The sequence below is a fragment of the Salvia miltiorrhiza genome, chromosome 8 (assembly GCF_028751815.1).
Source record: "Salvia miltiorrhiza cultivar Shanhuang (shh) chromosome 8, IMPLAD_Smil_shh, whole genome shotgun sequence".
In the NCBI taxonomy this organism is placed as follows: domain Eukaryota; kingdom Viridiplantae; phylum Streptophyta; class Magnoliopsida; order Lamiales; family Lamiaceae; genus Salvia; species Salvia miltiorrhiza.
In genome coordinates this window covers 32,844,774-32,871,836 of record NC_080394.1, presented here as the reverse complement: position 1 = coordinate 32,871,836, position 27,063 = coordinate 32,844,774, and the positions used below count along the sequence as shown (strand labels likewise).

Genomic DNA, 27,063 nt, shown 5'->3' with positions numbered 1-27,063 from the left:
TTTCCCTTCTCGAGCTAACCGCATGACCCTGTCTTTGAAGATGAAGCAATCATGTATGGGGTGCCCAACCAGACGATGGTATTTGCAATAATTTGGATCGTCTGTCCTCCCTGCTTCATTTGGTCGTTTCATTTCTGGCAACTCGATAAGCTTTTCTTTGAACAGGTCATCAAAAATTCCTGAAACATCAGAGTCTAAGAAAGGGTATTGCTTTTGTTGCATTTCTTTCAAGGTAAGTCTTCTTTGCCCCATGTCTCGGGAAGAGTTCTGATTGTCTCGTGGAGCATTCTGGTTGTCTTCCTGATTAACTTCTTTCTTTAGAAATTTCACAGAAGTTGCTTTCACTGCCATAGATTCCTTCTTTGGTGCTTTGTCATATGGTTTTCCTCCTTTCTTGAATTCTGGCTTGAATTTGCTAGACTCCTGGATTGGTGGTCCTTCGATCCCTCTTGCCATCATGCTCATCTCCATATCATGAGCTCTAGTGGCTAGTTCCTCGAATGTTCTTGGCTGGATTCCTCGCAGAATATATTGCAAGCCCCAATGCATCCCTTGAATACACATTTCGATGGCAGATGATTCAGACAATCGATCCTTGCAGTTGAGACAAAGGTTTCTCCATCGGTTGATGTAGTCAATGACTGGCTCTTCTTTGAATTGACGTGAACTTGTGAGCTCCACCATGCTGACAGTTCTTCTAGTGCTATAGAAGCGGTTGAGGAACTCATGCTCCAGTTGTTCCCAACTATCAATTGAGTTTGATTCTAAGTCGGTGTACCAATCAAAGGCATTACCTTTCAATGAGCGAACAAACTGTTTGACCAAATGATCTCCATAAGTACCAGCGTTGTTGCATGTTTCAATGAAATGAGCCACATGTTGTCTTGGATTTCCTTTGCCATCAAACTGTTGAAATTTTGGTGGTTGATAGCCAAGAGGCATCCTCATACTGTCAATTCGCCGAGTATATGGCTTGGAGTAAGTTAACGATGACTTGGAGCTTCCATCGGAGTTATTCTTCATTGTTGCTTCGATGAACTCTTTGAGTTGGTCAATGGGAATGAGGCCACCAGACGAGAAGAGAATGTCTTTTCCTGAAGGCCTTTTTCCATCACTCTTTGATTTGTCTTTGGAGATTTCTTCATCGTTATTCTCTCCATCTTCTTCGCTTTCTTCGCCTTCCCTATCGTTGTTGGCGTGGCTTGAATCTCCTTTTTCTCCTTTAAGCTTTGCAATCTGGGCATCTTGCTCTTGGATGTGCTTGGTTAGAGATTCAACCATCTTTGTCAAGTTCAAGAGTTGTTCCTCCATGGTGGAAGTGTTTGTCATCATGACACTTGCATGGAGTTGATAATTTTCAGTGGGGAATGTGAAGCTTCTCTCAAAGTTGTCATCTTCTTCATGGATAGATGGAAGACGGGAGGTCGACTTGGACACCTCTTGCATCAATTTTGCTTTGCTTCGCGTGATCATACCGATGCTTTCCGAAGAACCTTTAGATGAAGCTGGAGCAGTTGCATTTGGTTGAATAGACATTGTTCAAGATTTTGGTGAAGAGTAGAGATGAGAGGTAGAGATGTCCCACCGGGCGTGCCAAAATTTGTAAACACAAATTTTTTGTATTTCAATTTGATAAAATACAAAACGCGTTACAAAGATAATTTGATAGATTTGAAGATAGATTTATGCGGGTTGCAATATCTAGTTAATCCTCTGATTCTTCTCTTCCATTTGATTCTTGAATAAGCTCGAAGGTTCTTGAAATACTTGTTTTGATGACGCCAATCCAAAGGACTCAAGTCATGATTTTGGATTGAACGTTGAACTTGATTTGATTTGAGAACATTCTTAGAATTTGTAAGAATGCCTTGAAGCTTTTGAACTTGATTTCTTTGGATACTTGAAGATCACTTCAAAGATTCGCAGGAATACTTGAACATTTGAAGAAATACTCGAAGATTTGAAGATCCTTGAATACTTGAAGATTTTGAAGGATACTTGAAGATTTGAATGCTCAAATACTTGAAGATTCGAAGGATACTTGAAGATTTGAATACTCAAACGATTGAAGATTTGAAGGAGATTTGAACGTTAGATAGAATTCTTCAAGATACTTGAATACTTGAACTCTTCAATTCTTCGCCTCTTCTACTTGTGATACTAGAGAGAATTCTTATGCTCTTCAATCTTCCGTTCCTTCACGTTGTCATTTATAAGCTCCCAACACCTCTATTTATAGATTTTAGAGATGGGCTTCGTGGGCTTTATGGGCTTTGGGCCTTCATGCATGGGCCTTAGGGCCTTAAGTGGCCAATAAGCCCATTAATTCATTTTATTAAATATTAATCATATATCTATTTAATTTAGGAATAAAATCTCATTTAATAAAATAGAAAATATAATTGAATATTTAATTCATGAATTTACACGTGGCACGATTTAATTCGACGACAATTTAATTGTCTACATACGCCACTTCACAAAGTATTTGAAATAGTCATGGTGTTGCTTTGATATATTTTTTAGGCTTGTTGGATGATTTGGTCATCACACAGCCGTTCCCTTAATTGCTTCGATATTTTATCGTAAACTGCATCCCAAACCTTCACGTCTTTTTGCATGCATTAAAAGTGTGACTTTATTTGTTTGTGGTTAGGCTTCGATGCGCCAGGGAGACAATATTCATTGAATCGCCTCGTGATTTCTCCCCAATAGATGAGTGTCTTTTGATTGGCATCCTTGTCAGCGTTGAGGGTCGCCTCGACCCAGAATGAGCAAATTAGCCCGGTCTTCGGCGGAGTGACACTAGCGCGTGACTTCCTCATCTTGGGAAGTGCATGAATCTCCGTGACTTTGTCATTTCAAATGAATTGAGTTTCGTTCAAGTTGATAGCTCCAAGACCATGAGAGTTGAATGTGTTGGATGCTTGAGAAAATGACGAAAAGCCAAGAGAAAAAAAATTTGGGACCAGTGGCGAATTTTGTTGGTTGGATAACCAATTGTTGAAGTCACGTTCTATTATTGTTAAAAGAAAGCACAAATACAAAACTTAAATTGGAAGAAGAAAAAGAAGAAAGGAAAAAGTGTAGATTTAGATGTGGTGTAAAAAATGAATGAAAGTAGAAGGTATTTAGAGGAGAAATTAAATAAAATTATCGTTGCAACGACTATTTATTAAAAAAAACTTCAAACAGTCGAATTCTCTAATTTTAAAATTAATTCTTTTTTTTAATTGGTGTATGCATAGCATGCGCCCCACATAACATCTTTTGCACTCGGCTCTAAAATTCGAGCCCCCATTTGAGCTTGGGGGCGTGGCAATGCAGACGAGCTCTCCTAGGTTGGCTCGAGCCTCTCGGTCGAGCCCCACAATAGTTGCTCTTAGAAATATAATTTAAAAAGGAAATTGAATTGTTGGGCTCAGAATTTATTTTCAAAGAACTTTAAATGGGTGATTCTATTTATAGTCCCCATTTTATTCTTTATACACTTATGTATAACAAAAATATTTTGTGATAGTTTTAAATATCGCAAAATTTGTTACACTTTTAAATGTAATAAAATTTACTTACATTTTTATGTGTAACTAAGTATATAGATACATGTGTGGGTGTAGCTAAACTTTATTAACTTAAAGATGTAACAAATTTTGTGACATCTCTCTTAATGTCACTAAAATTATGTCATTACTAGACAATTTTTAGTGTAGTGATGTTATATTAATAATAATATTTAATTGTATTGTGAGTGGAGAAATGAATCAATTGTATATGATAAAAATATGTAAATTAGTTGATTATATACATTAAGAATAATATGTTATAGGTTGTGGCAGTGCCTATACATGGAAAGAAACTATATCGTAGCACGTATTACAAAAAGGATTAATTTTCAAAAGTGAATAGATATAATAATAAGACACGATGAAATCTAAAAAATTACTCCCTCTATCCCATTATAAATGTCACATTAATTTTGAGCATGAAGATTAAAAAATATGTAATTAGTAGATAAAGTGAATTGGTGAAAATTGTTTAAATATTACATATAGAGAGATAATATATTGTCAAAAAATGAATGAGATATTTATAATAAAACATTTTATTATGAAAAATGAGATATTTGTAATAAGAAAGAAGTACTCCCTCCGTCCCAATATTCAAGTCCCCTTTCTTTTTTTAGCATTAATTAGCATACAATTAATAGATTTAATTATGTCTCTCTCTCCTCTCACAAACTAACCCACCTGCCTCTCTCTCTCTCTCTCTCCTCACTTCTCTCTTCTCTCTTCTCTCTCAAATCGTCATCTCCCCCCTCTCTCCTCTTCTTCTTTCACCACCTCCAAATTCCAATCCCTCCACCTTCCATCGTCTCCACCACCTTCCACCGCCTCCAACGCCACCACTGCAAACCCTAGATTTCCCTTCGCCCTCTTCCTCCCCTGCCTCGCCGCCCGTTTTTCGGCGACCAGGGCTCTGCCCTCTCCTGGCGACGACAAGGCGCCGCCGCCTCCACCGCCTCTCAGCAGGAATAAGGGCGGCGACTCGCCGGCCCCTCAGCAGCGGCGAGGGTCTCCACCCAACCCCTAATTTCACCGCCTCCCTCCTTTTCCCCTCTCTCTCTCTCCTCGCCTTTTCTCTCTGAAACAAGGCTCGCCGCCGGCCTTCCTTCCCTCACGCCACCGGCCTTCCTTCCCCTACGACCGCCGCCCGTTTTCCTTCCCCAATTCCAGAAACCTTCAAATTCGACCAAATACCAGTAAAATCAAAAATCAAAACCATATCTCTGCGGGAATGAAGACAATAAAAACTCGAAGCCAAAAGTCGAAGCTTTCCCCGACCACTGCCTCGGAGAACGACACCCCTTTCGGCGTGCGGTCACCGGGAATTGAGCGGGAGAAATTTGGGGCTTAGGGTTTCAGACGAGTAGGGGTTGCGGCTTGCTGTGGCTGCCGAATTTCTGAGTCAACGACCTCCCTCTCCCTCTCTCAATTCCCGCAACGCCGGCGCGAGGTCAGAGGTAAAAATAAAAGATCTGCCGCCGTCCACCATTCACCGTCCACCTTGTTCTTCTCTACAAAACACCCACCACAACTGATTATTGTTGGAGATTATTGTTGTTGTTTGAGCCTCAGGCGTTGGGCGGGGATTTGGACTGCCGCAATAGGTGGTGGGGCAGTGGAGAATGGTTTGAGAGAAGAGAGAGTGAGAATGGCAGAGAAGATGGGCTGCCACAACTGATTATTGTTGTGTATTAGTCAATAGTCAATTTAATTAGTTAATAAAATAATATTAATTAAAGCACTAATTATGTGGTCCCTACTGTTTTTACATCTATTTTAACTCTCCTAAATACTCGTGCCAAAAAGAAAGGGGACTTCAGGTTAGGAGGGAGTAGTATAATACGCCTCGTATCTGCACAATTAATTAGTGCTAGTCCAAAGCCACATTACCACGTCACGTCCATCCCACGTGAATCGTGCGTATTTTAAGAACTTCATATTGTGGGCAGTTGAATGTACCTATTATAATTATAATTACCATATTAATTAAATATTAGTGGCAACCTAAAGCCACATGATTTCCAACGTTCGGGTTAATGCCAATGTTGACTCACTTGCCTGCCATTCACATTACTATATATTTTAAAATTCGCATTTTTTTAATAAAAGAAAAGACGACTTAGCAGCATCAACTCTAGCAAATTTTTAAACTTCAACCTGATAAAACAAAACTTTGAGAGCTCGTTAATTTGCTTGGGCTGAAAAAGGTCTTCAAAATCAAGTTCAACTACTACGTCCGTACGTGCGATGCACGGCGAGTATAGTTTTGTATTAAAATTAAATAATATATTAAATAAATAAAAAATAAATACTAAATATAACCAGAATATAAATAAATGTAAATTAATTTTTCTTAAAAAATAAAATAATCTACACTAGTTACTCAATAAAGAATCTGAATCGGAAAGCAGAAAATTTTCAACTTTGTATAAAGTGTAAATACAATTGTAGTTATTAAATAATTTTAAATATTTATATTAATACTTGTAGAGGCTAAAATCTACAATTGAGGATGACATCGGCACGTCCGGATCGATTGGGCACTAGCAACCTATCAACACAAGAACACGTAAGAGTCCTAGGTCGTGCACCGGGAGAGGGTGTCGACCGTAGAGCCTCCGACGCTCAAGTCAGTAACGGAATAACAAAGTGGAATGACAAACAGAATTGAATAAGAGAGAAAGACAGGTTGGAATGCGTGGTTATTCCGAGCTATTGGCGGAGTTGAAGGGGGGAAACGGTGAAAGCGGGTTGTGATAATGGACGATTGGAGGCGGAGATAGACCAGGTTGGCTATTTCCGACTTGGAAGAGAAATGAGCGTGGTGTCAGAAGTATAGAGTATTCAAGAGATAGAGAGTCAGGCGGATTATTCGTTTCCTTTTTTATAACCTAGTCTGGATGTTTATATAGAGGATATCCAGCCGCTAGAGTTTCTACAGTCTAGCCACGTCAAAACGCTTATCTCCTAGGTTGTTGCGATTTGGATAGGATCATAAGGATTTACTCTCTGACTGCGTCAGCTTGGCGGGATCCCTCTTTTAGGGTTTGACGGCTGGGTCTTGTAACTTCGTCAATCTAGGTTGACAGTAACCCTTGAGCCGGATGTGATATATTCAGCTTGGTTGTCACTTCAAGCTGATCTATATTCGGGTTGGATGAGCCAGTCTGTTTGACTATTTGGACTTTTCAGTTTTCAGGGTCGTTCCAGATTGGGAGTCAAGCTTGATATGGACTGGCTTGATGGTCTTAGCCTGACTGCTTAGACAAGTTGGACTTGAAGTGGGATAGTCAACCTGGGTCTATCCAGATAGGTCTTGCAATAAGTATAACTTATCGGACTTGGTGAATAAGTTTTCTTAAGTAATTCGGCTATCATCGTTGTCGATCCAAGTTGGTCTGAGGGTTGTCGGACTGGATGGACCGGGTTGCTTGACTCATAGGGCCAACTTGAAATGTTAATTGGGCTTGAGCCAAGTTGACGGATTTTGTCCACTACAATGCTAAAACAAATACAAAAGAAATTATATTTAACAATAAAAAAGTACTAATATTTTGGTGTTGTATTTACATGTTCTATATTTATGTTACTTAAAATGTCTTAGCTTTTATCGAAAATATATACAATAAAGATTTTCATAATGCATATAATATATTTGAGTTATGGTTTTATTTTATTATTTTCAATAGAATCATTTTTAATTTTCCTCCTATTTGATGGAAACCATTGTCTTCATTCACGTTAAAAGTAACAGAGAAATAACAAAAATGTTCACATCACAATATATATTTTTAAAAAATGAGCTAACCATAAATAAAATTATTTTTTTATAAGGTTAGCTCATTACTTGACAATGCCTTCTTATTAGGAAAAGTTTGAATTGACCAGTAAGAAAATAAATCATATTATTGGAATTTTTAAAAATACTAATAAAATAATTGAATAATTATTTGATACCAAAAAACAATGGTTAAAAACTAAAATTTGAGTATAGTTTGTGCATTTATAGGCGAATAATCTATGTTGCATAGGTGCGAGGGGGCGGGTGCGAGAGCGATACGATTCAAGTGCGGGGATACGGATTTTTCAAAAATTGTAGGGTGCGATTCGTGAAGGATACGCCCGTGTTATATATATATATATATATATATATATATATATATATAACACGGAACATTCAAAGAACTAAATCACAACATAGTTCAAAGTTCAAAGATCCAATTAAATCAAACAAAAGTTCTTATGTTATCCCATTCGTGCGGGTATATCTTTAGTTTTAACTGTATCTCTTTTGCTAGAAGCTTGTTCTTCCATTTTTGACATCTCAAGTACATTGGCAACAGTAGCTTTATGGCATATGGCAGTTCCCATACCAGAATTTTTCAACAAATGATTCCTCAATCTTGAGTAAGACCCAGTATACACATTTTTGCAATACATACATTTAAATTTTGTATTTCCACTCCCTTTACCAATTTTCGATTGCTTCTCTACATATTTCCACAAAGGCCAACAGCTAGAACTCTCCTTCTCATTATCATTTTCAATTGTATCACCATCACCATGATCAGAACTTGAAGAATCCATTTCACAAATTGGTTGGAAGAGCAGACAATACCTGAGAGAAGTAACGAAGTTGTGTAAAATTGGCTGGCAGCACCTGCTTTTTGCCGATGCTGCCCGGCTGACAAACCGAGAGAGCGAGGGTCCGAGGGAGTGGTGTTGACCGCTCTGCCGGAGACGGCGGGGCGACGCTGCTATCGTCGCGGGGCGGCGCTTCTATCTGCCGAGCTGTCTGGTGATAGAGAGAGGGATGAGAGGCGTGGCGATGGTGTTGGGCAGCGGCTGGTGGCGGTCACCGGAGGAGGCGATGGCGGTAGCAGTCGCCGGAGATAGGTGAGAGAGCGTGAGACGGCGAGAGACTGAGAGTGTGAGAGACGATGAGAGGAGCGAGAGTGTTATGTGAGAGAGCGTGAGAGAGTCTAGGGCAAAAAATTGAAAATTTGAAAAAATTGAAAAATTGCAAAATAGCCCCCAAAAATTGAAGTTTTTCAAATTAACCCCCAGTGCACCCTATTCGCACCGGATTCGTGAGTTTGATGCACCGGATTCGCGAATCCGAATTTTTTTTAATTTTATGGGCCCGCCCTCTGTGAGTATCCGATACTGCAATGCGCTATTTTTTGGAGAATCTGTGCATTATAAATAACACATGATTTACTAATATATTATAAAAATGAATTTAAAGTATGTTTGTATATAATTACTAAGATTAAGTACAGACAAAGAAAAATAAAAATAGATTACATAAAATAGTTACTACTTTATTTTACTTATACACACGTATAAATAAAAATACATAGCTAAAACATTAATGATACTAAATGATCGCACTCTTATTGTATTAAACTATTAATTAACATCATTTGTTATGTGAAAATAACAATACATTTTTTGCTTATAAAAAAATACTCATATATATTTTTTTGCTTTAAATTAATAAGGCCAGCACACGTGTGCTAATTTAAAATACGGATGACTCCTTTAAAAGATACTCCTATTAAATACAACTAATTAACTAAATATGGCTAATATCCCAAGCAGTTTAGAAATGCGGATCCATCACATGAATCACGATCTTTTAAAAAAAAACTGTCAAATACTGCTAAACACACATAATATTTGCGCACTTAATACCGGACCGGTTTATTTTTTATATTCCGGTTCAAATTTTATCTTGGACTGAATTATCCTTATTCTATATTAAGAAGTTATTGATTTGTTCTTAATGATATTTTTTCCTTTTTTTTAACTTCAATAATTTTGGAAAATAATTAATTTGTTCTTAAAATATGCCCAATTTATCAGCACCCTAGTCTAGCCAAAACCTTTTAGTCATAGGAAATTCTAGCCATACAAATAAAAATATAGAAATAATAGCATTTCTGACTAAAATACCCTTTTAGTGTGTAACAGTGTAAAATACACTATTACACACTAGTGTGTAATAGTGTATTTTACACTGTTACACATTTTTTCGCAACCACACACTTTTACATTATTACACACTTTTGTGAAAAAAGTGTGTAACAGTGTATTTTACACTGTTACACACTTTTCGCAGTTACACACTTTATGTTATTACACACTTTTGCGAAAAAGTGTGTAACATTATTAAGGGTATAATTGTACATTTACGTTAAAAAATGCTAGTTTTTCCATATTTTTATTTGGGTGGACATTTTTTCCTTTTCTTATACAAGAACGGCTAATTGAGCCCATTAACTCATTATATTTTTTGGAGAAACGGTCAATGCATATTCTACCTTAATTTTTGACATGAATAAAGTTGAAACAATCATTCATTAGAGAATACATAACAAAATGACACGAAATGTCACCATTGGAGGTGAGACCAAAATGACACCATCCCCTCTAACAAATAAGAATGGCACTGTTGTAACAATCTCTTCAACATCACCCAGAATCATGTTCAAATGCAAATCATAAGCGTGGAGCCTTCCGCGGAGCTCTCGGTCGTGGCGGAGCTTGACATAGATGCGCTTGTCGATGTTAGAATTCCTTGACATCATCTAATGATACGCAGCGGAAAAACAATCAAGGATAAAGATCTAGATTTATAAATTATATTCATGTGTAGAGATAAAACACACAACAGTTGGAATAACTTACTTGTTGTGCGGTAAAACGATCGTGACGTTTCCTGCAGTTGAATCCACTACTAGAGGTATCCACGTGTATGCAGATCCGATGCAGGAACAATTCCAAGTGCAAGTTTCAATCACGGAAAGCTAGGAAATCCTGATTGAATACTATATTGTTCTGTGTGTTTTCTCTCTTGTGTTCTCACGTGTCAGACAAAAGAAATACATTCTTATTCTTATATTAATGATAGCCGCCTATTAACCCTATATTAATAGAGCCGGGCCTTTTCTTTTGTCTACAATTAATTAGTCCAATAGTCCAACTAATATATAACCAATTAATTAGGTTATTAGAATATATCAAATATATCATAATCTAGTCCATAAAATATCTTTCAATCTCCCACTTGGACTAGTATTAGATTAAACACCAAGCACTATCTTTGCACCCTTGAGCGAATCAACAATACACATAAAGTGTGACCCAATAGGCCTCCATTATCGTCGATAATCAAATTAAAGTCTACACAAAACTCCTAGACTGCGTTGTGTAGCGAACCCGATATATGAAGAACGTTTACGTGGATTATGTAAACAAACCTTTATATGAAGTTTATGTAATATCCTTTCATTCACGAACCACTCGATTGAGCCTATGATCTGCCATGTGTCTATCAAAATAGCTCAATCACTTTATCTCATCTTTATTATATGACCCATTCGATCATATTCAATTACTTCTAATTAAATATATCTTTGCATTGGCCAATGACTAACGGTCAAATAATATAGAGAATTTGAAGTGTTCTCTCGAAATTCAAATCGAGGAATGAATCATATTCTTGGCTCAACTACCATTTCCATTTGCCTCATGATGTACCCAACACAAGCCGTATCTACCCCTTAGATGGAGTGCAAGCATTGTACTTGGTCAAAGCACACCACTCAACAAACAAAATGAGTATTGACCTCAAGTCAAAGGACTATTACATACTCCACACACTATTAAATCATAGACACTAAAACAAATGATTTAATAGCTGGGTATACCAATACTCTCCAAAGTATCCATGTGTCCATCACGAGAATCAATTATCTCGTAGTTGTGAGATCAACTACATTCTCTAAGAATATGATGCAAACCACATGCCAACCTATTACATGTCATCAATATCCCATTCTTGATAACCATTGGTTAGGGCACTTTTAGAATTACACTTATATCATTAATGTCTCACATCATTAATAACAGTGATAATTCAAGGGAACAAATAAAAGAATAATGTCAAACAATAAAACAAATTATTCCAATAAATGCACAAGCCCATGAAATCAAATAACATATATATAAATGTGATCAAGTAAGGATGTCTCATTACAAATTGTTTCTAAGACATTCAAACAAAACTCCCACTAAATCAAAGCCAACTTCCAACATGTCTAACACCCAAGCTCTCAAAGTGTTTGTTGTGTTTTTCTATACACAACGGCTTGGTGAAAGGATCAGCTAAGTTATCATCAGTGGGTACTCTTTCTAATTTCACATCGCCTCTCTCAATTATTTCTCTGATCAGATGATATCTCCGGGGAATGTGCTTGTTTCTATTCGTGGGTCTTGGTTCCTTTGCTTGCGCAACCGCACCAGTATTGTCACAATACAATGGTATTGCACTATTGGTACTTGGAACGACACCCAGTTCTTTCACGAACTCTAACAGAGCAACAGCCTCCTTGGCAGCTTCAGATGCAGCAATATACTCGGCTTCGGTGGTGGAATCGGCAGTAGTGCTTTGTTTGGAACTATTCCAACTAACTGCTCCACCATTGAGGATGAAGACATAGCCAGACTGTGACTTATAGTCATCATAGTCTGTTTGGAAGCTAGCATCAGTATACCCAGTAACTGACAACTCTGGCTGTCCACCATAGACTAAGAAGTATTCTTTAGTCCTTCTAAGGTACTTTAGAATAGTCTTGACAGTTCTCCAATGTTCCTCACCGGGATTTTGCTGAAATCTGCATGTCATGCTAAGCGCGTAAGCCACATCTGGCCTAGTAGATGTCATGGCATACATTATAGATCCTATAGCAGATGCATATGGGATCCTTTTCATGTATTCAATCTCTTGGTCACTAGAAGGGCAACCCTTCTTAGACAAGATAATACCATGTCCCATAGGAAGAAATCCTTTCTTGGAATTTTCCATTGAGAAGCGCCTTAGCAATTTGTCTATGTAAGTGGACTGTGATAATCCCAACAATCTATTAGGTCTATCCCGATAGATCTTTATCCCAAGGATATAGGAAGCATCACCCAAGTCCTTCATCATGAAGGAACTAGACATCCAATCTTTCACGGATTGCATCATGGAACGATCACTACCCATAATCAAAATGTCATCAACATATATGATAAGGTAGACAATGTTTCCATTCTCGCGTTTACTATAAACACATGGATCCTCTTTGCTTCTGACAAAATCAAACGATTTGATAGCTTTGTCAAAGCAAATGTTCCAACTCCTAGAAGCTTGCTTAAGTCCATAAATGGACTTCTTTAGCCTGAATACCGCATTCGGCCTTTCTTTGGATACAAAACCTTCAGGTTGAGTCATATAGACTTCCTCTTCAAGTTCTCCATTGAGAAACGCGGTTTTGACATCCATTTGCCAAATGTCAAAGTTATAGTATGCAGCTATATCAAGTAAAATCCTAATGGACTTGATCTTTGCGACTGGTGAAAAGGTTTCGTCATAATCAATGCCCTCGCGTTGACTATAACCCTTTGCCACCAACCTAGCCTTGTAGGTTCGTACTATGCCATCTGCATCTCTCTTCTTTTTGAAGATCCATTTGCAGCCTATGGGATATTTCCGATCTGGCAAATCAACTAGTTCCCAGACTAGATTGAAGTACATCGAGTCCATTTCAGAAATTAAGGCTTCAAGCCACTTCTCCGAGTCGGTGCCCGACACCGCTTCGGTATAGGTCTTAGGTTCATCATCATCCAGATCAACTTCATCATCTTGGTTCTCAACCAATAGATTAAGTCTTTCAGGTGCTCGACGATTCCTACGAGGCCTATGGAGTTGTTCTTGCGTTTGCTCGGGTTGTACATTCTGATCGTGAGGAGGTTCCTCTGTGTTGAACGTTTCAACAGTTTCGGAATTTTCAGGGATATCCTCAAGATTTTCTTGAGATGGTGGTAATACAACTATTGTATCATCATGTCTTTGATGCATCTCATTGTTTTGAGGTGTCTCTCTAGGAGATATTCCCCTTCCCAATAGATCATCAATGACTCCCACTGAATTCTTGTCCACTCCAATTAGACAAGTTTTCATCCTCTATGTTATTTTGTGGTTCTTGAATTTTTTTCAAGTTCTATCGTATTGTGACCTTGTTCTTTAGAGACATAGATGTCTTCTAGGAACGTCACATTCCGGGAAACTATCACCTTGTGATCACCGGGAACGTAGAAATAATATCCAATTGTTTCCTTAGGATATCCCACAAAATAACATTTCTCACTTTTAGATTCCAACTTATCAGTCATCATTTTCTTAACAAAAGCAGGACAGCCCCAGGTCTGCATATGGTTAAGACTTGCCTTTTTGCCACACCATAGTTCATATGATGTTTTCTCAACTGATTTAGAAGGAACTCTATTCAGAATATAAATAGCGGTCTGTAAGGCATGGCCCCAAAGGAATAAAGGGAGACTTGCAAAACTCATCATGGATCGAACCATATCTAATAAAGTTCGATTCCTCCTTTCGGATACCCCATTCATTTGAGGTGTTCCCGGAGGTGTCCAGTCTGACTGAATTCCATGTGATTTTAAGTAATCAAGAAACTCGTGGCTTAAGTATTCTCCTCCTCGATCCGATCGAAGAGCCTTGATACTTTTCCCAAGTTGCTTCTCGACTTCTAACTTAAACTCCTTAAATTTCTCAAAGGCCTCAGATTTGTGTTTCATGAGATACACGTATCCATACCTCGAAAAATCATCAGTAAAAGTTATGAAGTACGAATATCCACCTCTTGCTTGTGTAGGGAACGGTCCACACACATCTGTGTGAATCAGTTCTAGCAAGTCTTTGGCTCGTAACCCCTTCCCAGAAAAAGGTTTCTTAGTCATCTTTCTTTTGAGACAAGATTCACAAGTACCATATGACTCGAGGTCAAATGATTTGAGATAGTCTAACTTTCTCAATCTTGCTATCCTGTTCTCATTGATATGACCAAGTCTACAATGCCAAAGATAAGTAGTATTATTCGTATTACTTAGCCTAGGTCGTTTGTTTTGTACATTGAGAACACTTCTTTCACATTCAAGAAAATATAAACCATTCAAAAGAGAGGCACTTCCATAAAACAATCCATTAAGTGAAAACGAGCATCTACTGTTTCCAAAATGGAAGGAAAAACCTTCAATGTCTAACATCGGAATGGAAATAATATTCTTAGAAATAGAAGGAACGAAATAACAATTATTCAAAACTAGTCTATTTCCCGAAGGAAGATCTAATCTATAAGTCCCCACGCATTCGGTAGCAACTTTTGCTCCATTTCCCACACGTAGATCGACTTCCCCGGGCTTCACTTTCCTGACTTCACTTAGACCCTGCACATTATTACAAATGTGTGAGCCGCAAGCTGTATCTAATACCCATGATTGTGAATTGTTAATAGACATGTTTATCTCAATAACAAACATACCTGAGCTCATACCCGATGCACCTTGTGCCTTGTATTTCGGGCAGTCTCTCTTCCAGTGCCCCTTTTCATGACAGAATAGGCACTCATCCTTTGGTAACTTCGGCTTTTTATGACTTCCTCCACCCTTAGGCTTTAAACTAACATCTAATGCTTTCTTCTGCTTTTTCTTCTGCTTGTTCTTCTTCTTGGAAGATGTAGCAGAAGAGCTCACCATGAGCACAGATTTGCCTTTAGTGGTGGTAGACTCATAAGTCTTCAGCATGTTATGAAGCTCGGGCAGACTCACCTTAGTGCCGTTCATATTGAAATTCACTATGAAATTCTCAAACAAGGCAGGCAAAGACTGCAAAATTAGATTGACAGAGACAGTAGCGGGTAGCATCGTTCCAATCGATGCTAACCTCTCAATCAATCCAATCATCTTCAAAACATGATCAGAAACCGGGCTTCCTTCGTGAAGCTTACACTTGAATAGATCGCGGAGTATCTCATACTCCATAGTTTGAGCTTCTGAAGCATACAAACTTTTCAAGTGTTTCAACATATCAAAAGGGAACATGTGTTCATGTTGCCTCTGTAACTCCGTAGTCATAGAGGACAACATAACACATTGTGCCGAAGTCGCATCCTCGACATGTTTCCTATGAGCAGCTTCGTCAAACTTAGCATACTCTGCAGAATTCTTGTCGGGAATCACAGAGATTGGGTCGTCCAAGACGTACTCAATCTTTTCTAGCCTTAAGACCAGACGCAAGCAACGGAGCCAATCCGTGAAGTTTGACCCAGTCAACTTGTTAGTTTCCATCAAACACTTTAGCGACAAATTCGACATAATATCTGAACAATAAATAAAGAAAATCAAATTAGAAAGAGTAAACTACGATCACATTGTATCACCAATCAAACAATGGGCTATCGTATTGATTAGCTCCCACTAATTATTGACATATTTTACGCCCCCAACGTAAAATACGGATTTATAAGTTATATAAATCTTAGTGGTCCAAGATCCAAGTCAATATTACGTAGCATCTGATTTGTTGATGACTACAATAATATTACTTAGTAGGCCTCTAAGCCAATTGCAACAACAATTTTGCAACTCTTGGTTGATTAATCTAATTAATCTGCGTCCTTAAATTATTCTTGGTCGCTTTGCGTTCCAAAATAATTTAAGTAAGTCAACCCCATCACACGGTGCCAACCTATGAATGAGCCTTGGCCTTGTAGATTAGAGCATACAATTTTATGTAAATACTCTTGATCGAAAAGGATGGGTTGCTCAAACAATTATGATGGACGACGCGTTTTGTGCTTACACAAAGACTTATATTTAATGGGGATTTAGCATGTGATACTAATTGCTTATATTTAATATCCAATATTAAATAGCAACACAATTACTGGGTGCCGCCTACCCAGGCATAAAAATGCGGACCACACATATTGGGCGCCACCTACCCATACATAGCAAAGCGGACTACATATATTGGGCGCCGCCTACCCAAGATTAAAAGCGGTCTCTTACTACTATAGTAAAATAATAAGCATAAAATCAAATAGCATGCTTATCACATAAAGGCACAAAATCTCTACGAATAAAATCATTAATCAAATTAATATTTTATTCTCTAATTAAATATGGGTCAATCAATTTATATTAATTCTAAATTTAATATAAATTTATTTCTATTATTGTTAATTCAAAATTAATAATAATAATAACAAAAATTTATTAATCAAATTAATAAATTAATTCTGAAATTGGGATATTAAGTATTAATTCTAAATTAATAAAAGAAAGGGCCATTTATTTTAAAAATTCGCAGGCCCAACCTCTAAGAAAAGAAACAGAAGCCCAGCAGCCCCAGGCCCAAATTCCATAGGCCCAAAACAGAATTAGGGTCTGCAGCTGCAACAGCAGCCGCCTCCCTCCATTTCTGTCAGCCTCCTTTTCGCCGTGCTCGGTGCCGCGCTGGAGGAGTGGCTGCGACGTCCGGCTAAGGCACGCCTTCGCCGGTCATCTCCACTTCCAGCCGTCGACGAACAGGCGTTCAGGAGCAGTGGCAAAGGTCTCCTCGCCGCCGCCCCTCTAAGGGTCCGACTGTGCGAGTTCTCCACCGGCAGTCTCACCGCGACGGCGTCCAAAACCACGTCGGCGGGACTGTTACTGGAAGCCAGACGAGCGTGGACTAGGAGCCACGACGCGACGTGACGCAAACGGCAGCAGGTGGTCGGGCGCAGCACATCGGCGAGGCCCGAGCCACTTGTCGCCGCCTCGTCCATCGAGTGGTCGGCCTGGGTACCTTTGCATCCCTGCCGCCCAGCGGCGGTTACAAATTTTCGGTGGAGAATTGAAACCAATTCGTGCCGAGCAAGAAAAAAACCCAATTCCAAAACTTTCGATTTCAATTTTCAATTCGAAACAGATTTCAAAATTTCGATTTCAAACTGAATTTTCAATTTTCGAAAACAAATTTCTAAAATCAGATTTTAATTAACCCATAATTAATTAGAACATAATATCAATTATAAATCGAGCCCCGGGCTCTGATACCACTGTTAGAATTCCTTGACATCATCTAATGATACGCAGCGGAAAAACAATCAAGGATAAAGATCTAGATTTATAAATTATATTCATGTGTAGAGATAAAACACACAACAGTTGGAATAACTTACTTGTTGTGCGGTAAAACGATCGTGACGTTTCCTGCAGTTGAATCCACTACTAGAGGTATCCACGTGTATGCAGATCCGATGCAGGAACAATTCCAAGTGCAAGTTTCAATCACGGAAAGCTAGGAAATCCTGATTGAATACTATATTGCTCTGTGTGTTTTCTCTCTTGTGTTCTCATGTGTCAGACAAAAGAAATACATTCTTATTCTTATATTAATGATAGCCGCCTATTAACCCTAGATTAATAGAGCCGGGCCTTTTCTTTTGTCTACAATTAATTAGTCCAATAGTCCAACTAATAACCAATTAATTAGGTTATTAGAATATATCAAATATATCCTAATCTCGTCCATAAAATATCTTTCAGTCGAGGCTGAGACGAATGAGGTCCAACGGCTCCTTCACAGCGCTCTCCTCTTCGATCCTTCTTCTTTCTCGCCCTTTAAAAAAAATCTGCAACTTTTCTTTTTAATTTTTCCACCTAATATAAATTATATTGCTAAACTAAAAAAATGAAATATGAAAATCATATATATAATCAAATTGAATTAAGTAGAATTATGTTGGTAAAGAGCTCTGTGAAGCTCTCTGTGGCTAACGGACCAAACAAATGAAGGAGCTGCAGGAAAAATAAGCAACGCACACTAAGTGTTCGACAAAACTCCAAGCTGAGAAGCTGCACAGAAAACAAACAAAGAGCAAGAAGCAATGCGTCGTGGTGAAAACCACTGCCCTGAAAACGAGATTCGTCCGGCAATGAGGTGCAGGTGGACACCTTCTTGTCCTGTGAAACGAGCGCGTCCACGGAGATGACGCCCTTGAGATCCACGACGTACTTGGCGATGCCAGCAACGAGGCAGTGACCGTAGGTGGGCGCGGTTGCGAGAGTCGTCGTCGAAGTTCACCATTGTGTGGAGGTGAGAGGCCGATAATAAGATTATGCGAAAGGAAATAAGATTTTGAATTTTAAGGAAAGATTACGAGAAATCATTTCCTTAATAATTATCATGGTAATGAGGTAAATTGTAAATTCAAATAAAATTAAATTAATTCCTCAATTAATAAAAATATATAAATTGACAAAAATGTCCAATTAAGTGTGCACATATTATGTGCATTTAGACTTTTCCGAAAAAAAATCACTACTACAAAAGTTTACATACATAACAGTGCATAGATAACGATTTTTTTAAAAAACCGTTATGTATGAGCGCACTTTTAGGTATAGATAACGGTTTGACAAAAAACCGTTATCTATGTAGTGTTCTCCATACTCATAGATAACGGTTTAAGTTAATCCGTTATGTTTGTGCGTTATCTATTAGTTGCATACATAACGGTACTGCAAAACCGTTAAGCCGACCGTTATCTATGAGTATATTTTACAACGGTTTATTAAACCGTTATGTATCAGCACTTTGAAAACTGTTATGTATAATTTTTTTTAATTCTTTTTTATTTTTTTTTAAACTTATATTATATTATATCATTTGAAACTCATGTTTCTCTCAAATCCCTCCCAATCGAGCTCTCCTAAAAATTTACACAGAAATCTTTCCCCCTTCTCTTTCAAGCTGAGTGGACCAGCTAAGGCTCCGCCGTCGCGGCCGCCGAAGTTCCGGCGAGGAGAGCCGGCCTCGCCCGCCTTATCTCTCTTTCTTTTGACTCAATTCGGGCTATCACAAACTCACACCATCGCTCGACTTCTCAATCTCCGGCGAACTGTAGTGAGAAGCCACCGCCACTCTCCCTCAAAATCTCACCTAACCACCACCTCAATTTGAAAAGGTTCCAGCCGCCACCACCGCCTGTATCTCAAGCGGCGGCGCCACTCTCTCCTCCAAACCCTAGATCCCTAATTCATCCGTCTGAAACCTTAGGGCCCCAGATCTAGACTCCACCCTCTCCGACCTCCGGCATCAATAACAGCTCCTCGCCGCCGTGCATGGATTTCCTCGATCCCGGGTCAGACGGCGGCTAAGGGTCACTGCCGACACTCTCTTTATTTTTTGTAAAGCAGGATTATTATATGAATATGGGTTACGCGATTCAGACTATCCGAGAGGAGTTTCCGGAGCTTTTCTACCGAGAGCTAAGCTTTGATATATGCAGGTACATATGAACTTATTGATTTTTCTATTTTGAGCATAGTTTTCTAATTATAGTTTTCTATTTTGAACTGCAATGAATTGATCATGTAGCTCTACATAGAAAATTTCTATTCTGAGAATCTGAGATTATTGTTGCTGAAAAACCATGAATTTGTAGGCAGGATTCGAGTGTTGTAGTGATGTCGGACTTGGTTGATTTAGCCACTTCAGCCTCCATGTTAGTTGTTCCTTAGGTGATTGGGGCTTCATGCCAATTCATTGAAATTTTGGTGATTGCAGGCAACTATTAATAGCATCTATGTGCTCTTTGGAAGCTTATAAAGTAATCACGAAAATGGTGAAAACCCGATTCCATATAAGAAGCCAACTCCATATAAGTGGAAGATCATGAGAAATTGACCAATTTATTCCCTTCTAAATTTTTGCATATGCTACTAAGTTGGAAAGAAATTGTTTCAGTTGGTTATACTTAAAAAATGTCCTAACTTACTTTTTATTTGTAAGAAAAAAACAAGGGAAAGTAATTCATATCTGCCTATAATACATAATTCCATAGTAAAGTGTGGATTATACATAGTGGTGTGTAGTACAAGCGCTCACTTTTATACAGAAGTTGGATGAACATTAGCAGAGGATTGGCTGAGATTAGAAAATATTTTTTGTTGTATCTATGTTAGATTTCAGTTATACAACTTACTGGTCTTCTTGGTGGGGAGGGGAAAAGAAGAGATATATCTGCATTTTGAAGGAAAAAGAAAGTCCATTTGCCTTTACACTTTTGCCTATTATTGGTGCCTACTTCTTCAATTTTTCACATTTTCTTTGCACGAGTGAAATTGAGGTTTATTATTTCATTTTTCACATTTGCTTCAAGGCTGCCGAGTTTAATGTCCAAGCTGCACAACAGGGAATAGTCTACATAGATGAAGTTGATAAGATAACTAAGAAGGTTCTAATCATTCCTGTGTTTTTCCTTGAGCTTCTTATTTCTGAATACAATTCTAATTACAACATTATCCTATCCTTTTGGTGATATTTAAGGCGGAGAGCATGAACATCAGCAGAGATGTTTCCGGTGAAGGTGTTCAGCAGGCATTACTGAAAATGTTGGAAGGGACTGTAAGTAATGGTCTGGTAACATTATATTCTTTTGGGGATTATACGTCACTCACTTTAAGCATATGAGTCATATGATTGCCTCTAGGAGAAACTATTTCTGTTTTTAAACTATTTGGATATAAATTGAGTTTGAATTCTCATGATCTTCCACTTATATGGAGTTGGCTTCTTCATGTACTAATAGAATATCAGATATCCGCAGCAATGGCTTTCATAAGGGTGTCTTAATTTTGCCGTAGAGAAGTATGGATGACATCTTCAATTCATAATGGTGAAGATGAAGGTAATTGGTGATGAGTTTAACTGCTTTGGGAATATCCTTGTTTGACTTTGATAATTCTCACTAATCAAGATGACTCTATTGTTGGTGGTCTGCTTGTACTAGGGAATGACAAAGTGGTTTTTAGACCACTTAAGGAATCGGTTGCCGCACTAGCTTTTACTTATCAGGTTGCATTCCATAATTTCTTGATTGACTTTGCTGTTTGTGTTTTTGTCCATTTGTCTTTGAAGAATTATGGAAATTTTGCTTGCATCTTGTAGGACTGGGATTTGCAAAATTAAAACCAAGCTCATGGTTTGATACGCTGAAGAAATGTTTGGCTGAATCTCAACGTGTTCTTAAAGCATTGGGGATGGATTATTTAGAGAAGGCTGCTGATTATGATGCTTTAAAATGCTTCAGAAAAGCTTAGGGCCTTAAATCTGCTATGCATTCATGTTCTTGGAACGAAGTAAGGACCTTTTCCATTTTAAGTTATACATGCCACTCCTTTTTATTCCTCACCTAGCTAGATTCTCTTCTGCTTCTTATGTACAGAAAGCTAAGAAATTGGATAGAAGACCAAAACAAACAATTTGAGCAGAAGACAAAGGAAGCTAAATCAAAGGTTTTTGATGCTACAGGCAAGGTAATCAAACATTCTAATTAGTAATTACACCAGTTGTGAAACTAGATTTATATCAGCTTTCTCCCTCTTCTCATACTATACTCTCAACAAATAAAGACTTCGCAGCTGAAAATTAAAGGTGACATTGCCAAAGCAATTGATGCTAGGGATGGGGAGCGGGAAGCTCGTGCAAAGCTGCTCGAGTCAGAGGCGATGCTGATGCAAAGCTGCATTAATTATTCTATGCAGCATATTAGTTCTAACCGTTTTCTGTTTGTAGGTGGCACCTCTGGCCGTGTCTGATGCAGCTATGCTAGCTCCTGAAGAAGTATTTTCTGGTAAAGGTGACATCAAAGAAGAAACTGAGCTAACAAAGGCAGATAGAAAGAGGAGAAGGGCAAAGAAAAAAAGACAGTTTAAAGGTGAAATATTGATTTGAGTGTTATTATACTGTTTGTTCTCCATCTGTACAAAAAACAATAAGGCAGAGTTTTCTTTCGTGTGATTAATGCTATTTCAAGCTGTGGATAAAGGAGTATTGTTTTTGTTATTCTTCTGTACTTTTATATCTTGATGGTCAGATTCTTGCTGTGTAAACTAGCCATAAGGAGGAGCATCCTTTCCACATCAATTGCATGCTGGTGTCTGGATTTTCGTTGTTATATATTAGTGTAGCACTCTCTGCACTATATGTCGTCTCTAATTTTATTTTCCTCTGAAATGTTGAATCAATTACAGCTGAGTCTGTCAAACGGATGGCAGTAAAGACACAGCTAAGCACATTGAAGAAACCCGAAGATGGTAATTTTGTCATATGCATTTCATTTTGGCTCTTGAGGTTTTGATTGCTAATTCACTAGACCCTTAGTTTTTTTTCAGTTTTATGAAGCCCCTGAACTTTTACATTTTGTTTTAGCAACATAAACTTTAAAATTCAGGGCAAGAAACTGATTTTGCCTTGGTTTTGCTGTTGCAATTTTGGATCTTGTAAAGGAAATCTAATTGCTGCTGCTGCTTGAAGTTGCAGGGAACGGGGAGTCATGAATGACACTTTGAAAGAAATGTTTTCTTGCCTTTGCCGTCTAATGTGATTCATGATGTAGTGTGAAACAAAAGTCAACATATTGTTTGTTATCTTTTTCTTGTCCAGTTTTCTTTTATTTCACATATTTTATTTGGATTATTTTTCTATTGGCAGGTTGAGCTTGTGTGTCGGGTTCTCTCCTAAGTTAGTTGCTGCAAATTCATCATAGCAGGTCAACTAGTTCATGAGGACTTGGTGCTAGAACACATAATATGATAGATTTTTGTTTTAGCTATAAGATAATTGGTATTTTCAATTTTGAATCGAAATATGCAATGATCATATGTACTTGATACTTGGTTCATTTGGATGGTAATGTATGAATATTTTGGATGATATATAATATTGTTATTGGTGATTTTATCATTTTGTTGTTTTAAAGTTATTTATTTATTTCTTGAGATAAATAACATAAAAATCGAGAAAAAATATTAAATATGCTAGTTGTAGTTGAAATACATAACAGTATAAAAAGTACAAAAAAATCGTTATGTATTTCTATCAAAGATAACGGTAAAAACCGTTATAAAAAGTAAAAAAAAACTGTTAACTATGATAGAAAAAAAACAAAAAAAATACAAAACATAACGGAAAAATTCTCATACATAACGGTAATAAATCGTTATGTATAAGCATTAAAGATAACGGTTTCATACCGTTATGTATAGAAAAAAAACTGTTAACTATGATAGGAAAAAAAACAAAAAAATACAAAACATAACGGAAAAATCCTCATACATAACGGTATAAACCGTTATGTATAATCATTATAGATAACGGTTTCATACCGTTATGTATAGAAAAAAAACTGTTAACTATGATAGGAAAAAAAACAAAAAAAATACAAAACATAACGGAAAAATCCTCATACATAACGGTATAAACCGTTATGTATAATCATTATAGATAACGGTTTCATACCGTTATGTATGAGCGTCTCGTACCGTTATCTATTCTCACATACATAACGGTTTTTAAACCGTTGTCTATGATACGTATCATAGATAACACCACTATACACAACGGTTTTTTTGCTCATAGATGAGCGTTTTTCTAGTAGTGAATTGCTCTAAAACTGGTATTTCATATATATATATGTGTGTGATTAAGGTGAAATTAAAAATACTACCGACTTGTAGCAAAAGGAAATACTCAAGATTCGGTTGAAGTTCTACCGAAAGAAGCTACCTCCAAAAAAATTCAAGAAAATTTAAAAATAAGTTAAGATTACAAATTAAGGAGTGTTAAATGACATAATTTAAATCACCCCCTTTAAATTTAGTACTGAGCGTCATTTAAAACGCCAGACCCCTTTTCATAGTTGAGCATTTGGGCCTTGTGTGTGTTTTTGGGCCAGATTTTCATAGTTGTATAACTCTAGATTAATGAAGGCCAAAATCCAAATATTATTGTAGATTTACAGATTTAATTAGAGGAAATGTTGGATTAAGATTTTGTTTTCCCTAGTCATGAAGTCATAAACTGCACAAGCCTTCAAATTCAAAGATTTATTAAAAAGAAGTTTGTGCAAAGTTTTCAAGCGGTGGAATAAGTCTTTATTCCAAAACCATGTTTCTCCAAATTACCAAGTTAAGTTTTTCAGAATCAAACGCCAAGTTTGGGTGATAGTTTTTATTTCAAGTGAAACAGAATGCTTTGGAATACAACTAGTTTCTCAAGAGGTCCAAATGTTTAAACCTATTTACAAACCATATTCACTGCCTTCTAAAAATTTCGTGGCACACATCCTCAACAAAACCATCAAAGTTTCGGTTGGATGATCCATCCACGCTCGTTGCATTTTCAAGTGTCCTTCTCACTTTCTCCATTTGCTGTCTCAACTCTTCTGACCTTTCTTCACTCATCACAAACTCTATCTTCTCTGCAACTTCCTCCTTGTTAATAATGCCTTCTCCCTCGCACAGATTAATCCCCACCTTCCAATCATCCACCACCAGTTTCCTATTCGTGATTTGATCCGTAAACAACGGATAGCAAATCATCGGAACCCCACACCACACGCTCTCAAGAATGGAGTTCCATCCACAATGAGTCAAGAATCCGCCGATGGCCGGGTTGCGCAGCACCTCATTCTGGCTGCACCACGGCACCATCAGCCCTCTCTTTCTCGTCGTATCTTCAAATCCTTCCGGCAGAACTCCACCACCGGAATTCACCATTCCAGGTCGAATAACCCACATGAAGTTCACCTCGCTCAGTAAAAGGCCGCCGGCGATTTCGTGAATCACGCTCCGATCGGTCGTGGCCAGGCTACCGAATGAAACGTACAAAACCGATCCCGGCGGCCTCGAATTGAGCCAATCCGCGGAGTCGGCTTCGGGCATAAGGCTCTTGGCGATGGAGTTGTTGGCCGGAAAAAGGGGGCCGATAGCATAGAACGGCTGCTTCTGCTGCAAAGCTGATATTGTGTCTGCTTCGAGCTCTTCCACGGTGTTGCAGAGTATGAAATCAGCGCTTTTTACTGCATCAAACGCCCGGAAAATAACGTCGTGTATCACCTCCAGCTCTGTATCGTGTAAATACGACATGAAATCTTTGGTATTGATGGAGTCGACGCCGGGCACGTAGTCTACCATTTCACGGCGACCGTCGACGGGGACGTGGCCCTTTCCCCTGAGAAGTTCCAAGTGATAATACAAGCTGAAAACTAAGGCCGGCTCCGTCCAGAAAGACACATTCACGAGGCCATATCTCTTGGCGATTTTCTCCGGCCAAACGGAGAAGGTATCAGCAATCAAGAAATAATTAGAAGCTGCAGTTGAAGGATGAGAGTGCAATATTTTGGCAACTAGTTGATCAACTATATCCGGAAATCCATCGCGGTAATACTCCACGTACTGGTCGAAATTGGCGCCGTCGCGGTCGAAATCGAGCGGGAAGCCATCGCTGAAGGTTGTGTAGCGGATGTCGAGGCCGGAGCTGCGTGCAGCGGCGAAGATGTCGGTTTGAGTGGGGTTGCGTTGAGATTGGGAGATTTGTTGGTGGACGAAGTCGAGGTGGGCGAAGGTGATAGAGAAGCCCTTGGAAGCAAGTTTAAGGGCGAGGTTTACGAAGGGGATGATGTGCCCTTGCAGGTGAAATGAAACCATTATTGCGTGGCCATCCATTTCTTTACTTAATTACTGGACTGCACTAGTCTCTTCTGCTTTTAAGAGACAAACTTGTCGCCATCTTCTTCTTAGCACACGCAATCCTTTTGTCCGTCCATTTATTCTGCGTCAATAACCCTTTCTTTGTTAGTGAGCCGGGGGTATTTATGGGCAATGGTTCGACTGGAGCTTCTGAAATATCCTCATCTCACCTTTCTATCTTTTGTTTTGTAGTTGAGTACTCTTTTTTCTTGTCAAGGTCTTTCCTTTTAGATTTTTTTAACAAGAGTTTAATGAGGCTAAGCCCTTACTATGTTTCTCTGTGTTTTCAAGGATTTTTTGGGCTGTTTTTTCTTTTCCTTTTAATAAAAATCTTATTAAATTCTGCCTCAATAACCACAAATTCAACAATTTTGTTAAATATTAAATCCATTATTATTTTTTTCAATTATACTTGGCAGTTGCTATCTTTTATATACATGATGTCATGAAGTAAATATATGATTATGTGCGTTTAGAAAATGAGATGTAGTAACAAGTTAATTCTTATAGATATAGATGCATAAAAGTTTTTATCACATTAAGATTTAAGAGATTGGTCAATATATATATTCTCCAGGGATTTTTGCCCCTAAATACACAAACTATGACCAAATTCTAGTTTATAACACCATCTTTAGATTCTTCCCCATAATACATAAACTTTCAAAATTTTCTGGAATTTCCCATGCCCAAAGTATGGATATTCGAAAATTACCCCATTATAAAATTTATTGCACTTTGACCCCTAAAAACTTTTATTTTGGACAAAAAGACAATTTATACCTAAAATACGTAAAAGATGGGGCTTAAATGGTATATCGGCTGGAAACTTTCCTCGTGCCCGATAGATTACTTTGTAATACTTTGTAATCTGGGTCTGGACTGTGAGACAACGCCACGTACTTTTAAGCAAAAAATAGTTTAAAAAGATCTTTGTATAAAATGGTATCAGAGCGGGTTTTTATAGAGGAATTATGTAATTATTAATTTATTTTATGATTAACCTATGTGGGAGGAGACTCCACTGAAAATTATGGATCCGGACGAGTGTCCGAGATGTGTACACTACAGGAAC

The 27,063-nt window shown here is 38.0% G+C and overlaps 1 protein-coding gene and 1 long non-coding RNA gene across 2 annotated transcripts; one reads left to right on the top strand and one right to left on the bottom strand.

Annotated features, from left to right (window-relative positions):
* Positions 1–20,559: 20,559 nt before the first annotated feature.
* Positions 20,560–23,064, top strand: LOC130997782 (uncharacterized). Its single transcript, XR_009093185.1, has 8 exons — positions 20,560–20,692; positions 20,785–21,145; positions 21,248–21,312; positions 21,406–21,596; positions 21,683–21,773; positions 22,033–22,174; positions 22,491–22,553; positions 22,774–23,064. It is a non-coding gene; the product is annotated as an uncharacterized LOC130997782 (long non-coding RNA).
* A 1,367-nt stretch (positions 23,065–24,431) lies between these two features.
* On the bottom strand, positions 24,432–26,337 carry LOC130997781 (UDP-glycosyltransferase 86A1-like). Its single transcript, XM_057923206.1, has one exon. It carries the CDS (start codon positions 25,962–25,964, stop codon positions 24,552–24,554), a length of 1,413 nt encoding a protein of 470 aa, XP_057779189.1. The 5' UTR covers positions 25,965–26,337; the 3' UTR covers positions 24,432–24,551.
* Positions 26,338–27,063: the final 726 nt, after the last annotated feature.